This window comes from Panthera onca, chromosome D3, assembly GCF_046562875.1.
Source record: "Panthera onca isolate mPanOnc1 chromosome D3, mPanOnc1 haplotype 2, whole genome shotgun sequence".
Taxonomy (NCBI): domain Eukaryota; kingdom Metazoa; phylum Chordata; class Mammalia; order Carnivora; family Felidae; genus Panthera; species Panthera onca.
Genome location: NC_138350.1, coordinates 2,083,167 through 2,091,852, shown reverse-complemented (window position 1 = coordinate 2,091,852; position 8,686 = coordinate 2,083,167). Strand labels below are relative to the sequence as shown.

General features: G+C 57.4%; 1 protein-coding gene across 1 annotated transcript in view; it reads right to left on the bottom strand.

Moving 5' to 3' along the window:
- Window positions 1-1,122: 1,122 nt before the first annotated feature.
- The window catches only part of TMEM132D (transmembrane protein 132D), a 446,208-nt gene continuing 438,644 nt past the window's right edge, over window positions 1,123-8,686 (bottom strand). The window contains exons 14-15 of the mRNA XM_081790846.1: window positions 7,857-8,048; window positions 1,123-5,165 (exon numbers count right to left, since the gene is read on the bottom strand). Coding sequence (XP_081646972.1) covers window positions 3,984-5,165; window positions 7,857-8,048 — 1,374 coding nt within the window. The 3' untranslated portion in view covers window positions 1,123-3,983. The remainder of the gene's footprint in view (window positions 5,166-7,856; window positions 8,049-8,686) is intronic.

The window sequence follows — 8,686 nt, the reverse complement described above, 5'->3', positions numbered from 1 at the left end:
TGGGAGACCACAGGGCTGTTATTCTGTTTCATAGAGCAATATACTTTCCCCTAATTGTCTTGCGAACACAGCACTCCCCTCAGCCTACATTTGCCTTTCTCACTTTTGCGTAGAGTCATGAGCAGGGAGAAATATTCCTCTGTTATATGGAAAGTTGTGGCACAAATGGCAACTCTGGGTCAGGGAGACAATCTGGGTGTCCTGCCTGGAGGCGGCAATAGCAAACCCACCGTTTCCAGCCAGGGCCAGGTTGGGTTGTCAGCCCCATTTCGCCAAAGTGTCCGAATTTTCAAAAGGGAATACAAATCCAGATTTTTAAAAGCGAAATGGCCGAAGCGTCTAGGGTCGGCTCCGTCTTTGTCCCGTAACGTGTTTTATCTCCTGTCTGTAACGGAGGACGATCTGAGATGTGTTTCGAGGTTATCTCCCTGCCCCCACTAGATGTAACATCCCGGAGAGCAAGTATGTGATGTTTCCTGTCCCACCTGTCACATTTACTGTGCCATCGCCCAAGCCTGCGGTAGTTTCTAGCCCACAGTGGGTGCCCAGTAAATGCCAGTGAGTGAGTAACTGGCCCACTGATGCTGTTGCATGAATGCAAGAATTTCACGCGACTTCTTTTTCTGTGGAATGGCCTTGGGGCTGCATTTGACTATTAGGGGAAAGGAAAAGTCAACCTTTTTCATCCAGCCCAGAGCCACAGTGGGCGTCCCTCAGGAAGCTGACATCTGAATGCACACGTGAGATCCAAAAAAAAGGACAGAGCAATTTTCCCCGCTGCAGCCCAGAGGGAGCCGGGATATATGCTCGCCTGCCACGGCTCTCACTTACCACCATCCGTCAGCAGGCTTTTAGCAGGGAATTGCACGTGTGATTTATTTGAAAATCCTTTCGGGTCCTGAAGGAGAGATACTTAGTACACAGTGCACTTTGTCACCATGTGTCAACACTGTCTCGGTGCACAGACCACATTACACCGTGTAAGAGTGTAATTGGATTGTGCTGGGCCCCTTCAATCTGCATTTTCATTTACCAGAAGCCGCAGCGTTTGGAGAGCCGTCCGCCTTGACGCCAGCCCCGCGGAGGGGGTCAGAGTGTGGAAAGACAAAGGACAGCCATAAAGCCGCTGAATGCAAACTTTATATTTACAGTCAGTAAGTTTATAAACATATATTACATCCTTACGACCTACAATACATTCTGCAGGGAGGTGGGTCTGGGAGCGGGCAGCGGCTGCTGTATTAAACGACATCACGCGGGTAAAAATGGAAAGAAATACAAGGAGGCCACAGAGAGCACAGCCCCGTCATTGAGCAAAAGGGTGACAATTTAATTGTCCAACCAGACAAGGTGAGTAGACTTGGGGACAGGAGCAGGTGGCTTATGGCTGCTGGAATCTCAGTCTTAGAGCAAATGGGGAGCACCTCAGTTGCGGGGGGGGTGCTAAGGTGGGAAGGGTGAGCTGGCAGAAACGACACCCATGATCTAAGGAGAATTCAGTTATATGCACTGGAGAAGGGGTGGGAGAAAGACAGAGGGGAGGAGGAAGGGGGGAGGAGATAAAGGAGGCGGGAGGAAGAGGACAAAGGGGAGAGGAGGGGAGGAGGAAGAAGAGGAGGGGGATGGAAGGATGGGGAGAAGGGGAGGAGGGGGAAGAGGGGAGGAGGACAGTGGAGGAGGGGAGGAGGGAGAGGAAGAAAAGGAGGAGAGAGGAGGAAGTGGAGGGAGGAGAAGTGGGAGGAGAGAGGAGAAGAGGAGGAGGGGTGAGGAGGGAGAGAAGGGGAGAAGGGGAGGATGAGTGAGGAGGGGGAAGGAGGGGAGGAGGAGGGAGAGGAGGGAGGAGGGAAGGGGGAGAAGGGAAGGAGGGAGAGGAGAAGGGGAAGAGGAGAAGAGGGAGAGAAGGGGAGGAGGGGTGAGGACGAGGAGGGAGAGGAGGAGGAGGGAGAGGAGGAAGAAGGGAAGGGGAGAAGGGAAGGAAGGAGAGGAGAAGGGAGAGAAGGGGAGGAGGAGGAGAGGGAGAGAAGGGGAGGAAGGGTGAGGAGGGGGAGGGAGGGGAGGAGGAGGGAGAGGAGGAAGAAGGGAAGGGGGAGAAGGGAAGGAGAGAGAGGAGAAGGGAGAGGAGGGGAGGAGGAGGAGAGGGAGAGAAGGGGAGAAGGGGGGAGGGAGGGGAGGAAGAGGGAGAGGAGGAAGAAGGGAAGGGGGAGAAGGGAAGGAGGGAGAGGAGAAGGGGAGGAGGAGGAGAGGGAGAGAAGGGAAGGAGGGGTGAGGAGGGGGAGGGAGGGGAGGAGGAGGGAGAGGAGGGAGAAGGGAAGGGGGAAAAGGGAAGGAGGGAGAGGAGAAGGGAGAGAAGGGGAGGAGGAGGGAGAGAAGGGAGGAAGAAAGGGGGAGAAGGGGAGGAGGGGTGAGGAGGGGGAGGGAGAGGAGGAGGAGGGGTGAGGAGGGAAGGAGGAGGGGGGAGAGAGGGAGGGAGAGACACAGAGCAAGCAGAGAAACAGGGTCAGGGAGACACAGAGACAGACAGGAAGTGGAGAGGAGAAGGAAGGCAGAGGGACGGAAAGTGACAGGGAAGACACCCAAGAGACCTGGCCTCTGTGCCCCAGGCCGCTGGCCCTCTCCCGCCCCTTCCAGCGTGGCGGGAGCTGGAGCTGGGCCGGAAGCCGCTCATCCCCCCCACCCCCCACCCCCCACCCCCGTTCTTAGGCTTCCCACGGAGGGGAGGGGGGCATTCCGAGTCCTTCGGATTCAAGCCACAGCAAACCTCTCAGGGCTGAGCAGGGCCTCTGTCTGCACCCCACGCGCGGACGCCTTGGTCCCCCCACGTGTCCAAGCCCGCGCAGGGGTGTGGACGGGCTTCCTGCCCCGGCTCTCCCCGGCCCCACACCCCGCAGGGACGCCGGCACGTGTCTCTGTGGCCGCGGACAGGAGGCTTGGTGTGGCCGTCGCGGGGCTGTCCGCGAACAGCTCTCCCGTCTTTCCGGAGGAACAGGGGAGCCAGGGTCCCTTGGGGTTGAGTTCACCGCGAGAACCACTTGCCCGCAGAGACCTGCCTCTTCAAGAAGGACACGTGACGTTCGCCTGGCGGGGCCACTGCAGACGGTCCCCTGGAGCCGACACACCGGCCGCGGGGGAAGAAGGACGCCGTGAACGCTGGAAAGGCCCCCACTGCCCATGAGTGACCAACGGCTTTCAGAAAGATGGCCGGGTGGGGGGGTGAGTACAGATTCTGACACAGTGAACTCGTCCCCAAAAAGCCTGGTTCTTGGAACCGGCCTGACATTCTACGCCCTGTATCCCGAGCTTACGAAGGGAGCAACGCCCGGACCGCTCCGAGGGGTCTGTTGGTTTCTTCTCCGCATCCAGTTACAGAGACATTTGTGGCCCCTCTGCCCACGTGCTCCCTTTCAGTCCCCGTCAGCAGCGCCCCGGTCTGTCGTTGGGCCGGGCTGGGCTTTGGGAGACAATCCGTCGCGGTGACCGCCTCCCAGGAGCTGCCTCGCCCTGGCCCCTGCCCCCGACCCGGCGCCCGGCCAGCTGTGTGTCCGGACCCCAGCGACACGCCGCCCCCCAGCGAGGCACACGCTTCCGCGGAGTCTTGGTCGCCTTCCACGGTCTGCACGACCGCACACGGGAGCCACGCGGCTTCACAATCTCCCAAGTGCTGTGATTAAAGACAGAAAGAGGGCCCTGGGCAGAGGGGGGCTGCTTATTCCCAGAACCTTTCGGAAGCTCAGTGATTCAGAACTCGGTTTTTCCTGCAAGTTTTAAAAATCCTGCCAGGCACGGTGAGCCTCTCGGCACTGACCAAGACACCGTATGGTGGGACGTGTGCACGGGTCCCGACGCGGGGCCACCCCCAGGCGAGCCGGGGGCATTTTCCGGGGCTCTGCGGACAGGGATGACCTCATCGTGTCCGGTCGCTATGCTCCGTCCCCAAATTAAAGGCTGGGAGTTGAGTGCGAAGCAATGTGTGCGAGTGTCTCGGCTTACACGTCCTCACGTAACCTTCCCGCGTAGCGGTGTGGCTGTCTGCTTTCCCCAGGGTCCAGATCCCGGCAGACCCAGTCTGTGTCCTCACCACTGGTCGGGACGGAGTTCACGGCGGGGCATCCTTCATCCGAGGGGATGGTGGTGAAGGTGGTAAATTTTACCCTTTTCCTTTTTGAGGTTGGGGACGTTGGGGGCTCACTCTTCTGATCCTTCCCGTCAGCAATGGTGGGTCCCGAACACTTGAACAGCTGCCCGTTGATGCTCTTCTGGGAGTTTGTGCTCAGGAGATACTTACTCTCCTCGAAATACATGTCCCTGTCAATGGCGGTGATCTGCTCATCTTGGGAGGAGGCGAAGTTAATGTGGTTCTCCAGCAGTTCTGACCGGTGGCTCAACCCAACCCAGTCATGGGAGTGACTCATACCTTCTTGGTCTTTGAAGGGAACCTGTTTGTGCCTGTACTTCAACGCAAAGGCCACACAATTTATCAGGAAGACCAAAATGGCCAGGCAGAAGACACCCAACAGGGCATACATGCCGATCTCCAAGTCGCTCAGCCCTTTGGATGCCTGTGTGAGGCCGTTCTCGTCCACTTCCCCATTGCTGCTGGGCGGGCCCCCCTGGGTCGGGAAGCTGGTGAAGTCAATGGGGACAGTCTGCAGATGGCGGCCATCATCTAGGAGGCTTTCTTGGTTCTTCTTTCTCTGGAAGGTTGACCTCTCTGTCGTGGACCCCCTTCCTTCCATGAGGCCCATGGAGGAACTCCCGTAGTACGGTCCCCCCTGACCCCCCCACTCTTGCAAGGGTTTTTTGGGTCTTCTGTCACTGACATTATTTTCTAGGTGAACTCCTGCCCCCGTGTGTCTGCTGTCACTGGTGTTGGGGTTAGCATCACTTTGGCCAAATTTAACTCTGACGTTGGCCGTTCCCACAGCCAGCACACTCTTCCGCTTGGACTTCTGGCACGATTCGCTAATAACCATTTCGACCTTGATCAGAGGACCCTGTCCCTCCGTTTCAGCGGCGATGATCGGCCACTTGACTTTGGGGTCTTGGTGGATGGAGACCACTTTCTCATCCAGGGACGTGGTCATCAAGGAGAAGTCCTTCCCATCGTAGATATCCAAGGGGGTGATGGAGCCATCGCTGAACTGGACCCAGCAACTGATGGCTGCCTCCTGTCGAATAAAATAAACCAATCAACATGGCCCCAAAGCTCACCGAACACCAAGTCTTTGTAAAGTAGACATTCTGTGGCCAGGATAATACGACCAGAACAAAGGAAAACCTTTTAAGCAGCGCAGAAATAAGAGATAAGACGCACGGGAGGTCATGGAAGAAAACCAACTCTTAGGAAGATGCAAAACCGACAGCAAACAACCACCAGACTGAAATGACAATGAACCCGGGCCTGTAATAAACACTCCAGAATAAGATCCTCTTTTTCCCTCTGGGGTGTGGAAAAAAAGACGGGGTTTTGAGGCAGGGCGAGATCTACGTCTGCGCAAACATAAATTGCACGTCAGAGGATATTGCTGGTTAGTGGGATCATTTGCAAGTGTTACACGTTTACGCGGAAAATATTTATTGCATTACTTTTTAAGTTGCTTTAATACCGAGTCTCTGCTCATTACTCACAACACAGATGAAAGCCCCTGATGTGGACAGGGGCACACAGAGGAGTGTGGGCTTTGGTCCCACCTCACCTGGGTCTACAGGACTAGGTTTGTACGCGTTTCCGGACCCAGCGTGGACTTGGGACACCAGGAGTCAAACCAGCCAGGGAGATAAAGCCAGCGCCATCTGGCTTTTCTTTCTCTGCCAGCCACTCCCCCCTCAACCAGCTGGGAGACGGGGAGGCCAAAGGGCGTCCAAGGCCAAGGTCTGCACGCATCTCAGTCTCTTGCCTTTTTACTTTGTTGCTTTAGACCAACTTTCCTTGGGACTAGGTGGACCAGGCAGACGAAATCACCTCCGATTTAACGGGAGTGGAGACGTCACCGTGCTTGACAGCGAACTGGTGGGCCCGTTGCCACCTGCCTCCCCCAGATGTCGGAGAACCTGCCCCACCCCAAGCCCGGAAGGATTACTAGCCTGGACAGGCACGTGATCCTGTACACCCAGCCCGGGCCGACTGGACCAGGGATGAGACGCACATCTCAACAGCTCTGAGCCAACGGGCATCTCTCTCTATCTGTCAAACTTGAAATAAGACAGACGGGACTGATGCCTTAGCTGTGGGAGGATGCGTGGGGGGCTCACAAAAATCTGGGGGATGAAGCCCCCCTCGCAGCAACCGCAATGGAGCAGGGCTAAGCAAGTGTCTGGGGACAGCACTTATCTCCAGGAAAAGAAAAAGAGACAGACCAAAAGGAGGTGTGGCCACCGAGAGACTGCAGACACTCTTCCTCCTCTGAGCTCCTACAGCCGGGGTCCGTGAGAGCCCCCAATCCTGGTAATAAACCCCTTGTTTTCTTAAGCTCGCCTGAGTGGATTTCACCTGCTCGCAAGCCAAGGGCCCCTGAGCGTGACAGAAGCCAGTTTTGCACGGGGGCTGTTCAGTCTCTGGAAGCAGGAAGGAAGGCTCCTCCAACGTGGCTCGTGGCTTCAGCTCCTTGGGCTCAGCCACTAGGCTCTACTACCGGTCGGCATCGGCTTAGCCCAGCCGCTAGGTGCAAAACGCTACCGACACGGTGCAGGAGTCCCCGAACGGGACTCTGATTCGCCAGGTTCTTCCGATCTGCCACGAAATCAGAGCAGGAAGTTCAAATGCCCCTGGGCTTCTTGCAACTGAAATGTCAGAGCCAGGTGCAGGCAGGGACTAAGGGCCATCCAAGCAAACCTCAGGGTCCCCTGTTGAGCTCTGCCTGTTGGGAACGTCAGCTCTTTGGCCTAATTCTAACTCTATCTTACCGCTTCCTTAACGCCTGGCTGGTGGTCCACTTGATTTTATCTCCCCTGAAGACGGAAAGCAGCCTCGGGGTATCTCTCCTTTGTGACCTGCACCTTGCTTCCTGCCTGGCATCCCGCCCTGAGAAAAAGGTTGGTCTTTGGCGACCATTCACATCTGCTACTGGAATCACGCCCTTCCCAGGGTTTTATAACCCAGACCGCTGCACGCATGGGCCACAGCGAAGGGGCCGAGGGACGCCTGCCGAGGAACACCCGGTGAGCGGTACAGGCGCGGGGGACGCGAAGGCTCCGTGTGTCCTGGGACAAGCCTGGCTCGGCTCGGAGCACGGGCACAGCCTCGGCGATTCCGCGGGTGCGGGTGCCGGGGGAGGGGGCTCCCGTCCAGTAGGGAAGCTGCCAGGAACACCCCTGCGTGGGCTGGCGGCCTCCCCGCAGCCCCGCGGGAGGACAGTCCTGCTTCACGAGGCACGGGGCGAATCAACGGCCGGAGACCACGGCTTTGTTGCTCCGCAACAAACGGGGCGCCTCCGTGTTCCCCCTAAAAAAGAATGCTTGCCCCCCTCTAACGAGGGAGGAGCACATCCAACCTTTACAGATGGCCTATCTGCAGCACCCTTCGTTTGGAAACCGTGCCATCAACACGCAAACACATACACCGCACGATACACATCACACACGTACACACACAGCGCCCCGTTGGAGCACGCGCGTTGCGAATACGGCTGACATCCCCACGAGGGCCTTCTGCCCTGAGCTGAACTACAAACCTGGTGAAGGGAACCTCTGTCGCCCCAGACCTGCCGCCCCGTCTTCCTTGCGGGGACTCAGCAGCAGGCCACGGGCACCTCCCAGAGGCACTGCTACCCCACTGCTGGCCGAGGGGCAGCCACGCCTGATGGGCGACCCGCCTGCCGCGTGCCCCCACCTGCTGTGTGGCCCCAGCCCCGTCTCCACACCTGTCTAGGCCTCTGAAGCAGGTCCTGAGCCACCGCAGTGGCAAAGACGGCTCTGTTGCTCCCTGGGCTGAGCTGCAGGGAGAGTGACAGCCCGGTCACCAGCTGGACCCCGAGGTCTGTGATGGTCACCTTCTCATCCAGCACGGAGATGGTCTTTTCCGCCAAGATGGCATCCGACAGAGGTGACAGGATCTGAAAGGCAGAACCAACACAGAAGGAAAAGCTTTCTGTGGTCGCAGGAATTCCTGCACTGGCATCAATGATGCGCGTAGAGACAGAAGGATGAGCCAGAATGACAGAAACGGGTCTTTCCCTGGGATGCCTTCTTCCAAAAGATGTAGCTCTCTTGTGAAAACACGATGCACTTTTAAGCGTTTATTTATTTGAGAGAGAGAGAGAGAGACAGAGAACACAGATCTGAAGCAGCTCCAGGCTCCGGGCCGTCAGCACAGAGCCCGACGCGGGGCTCGAACTCGCACACCGTGAGATCTTGACTGGAGCCGAAGTCGGACGCTCAGCCGACTGAGCCCCCCAGGCGCCCCTCCCAGCTCCCTTTAACCTGCTCTCCTGACACGTTTCTCAGTGCCTGTTGTTACTGATATTTATGAAGACATGTGTCACCATGGCAGCTCTTCCCAGGACCCCCACATGCCACCTTCTGTCTCTGGGTCTGGTTAGGACAATTTGAATGGCAGTCAGCATGACATAAGAGTCCCCAGGACAAAGTGGACAAGTGAACTTATAACTCAGGAGCACTCGGTGGGAGTAGGTAAGAGGGTCTCAGCAGCAGCTGTCCCACCAGGAAAGACTCTCCAGGTTTAACATGTGGG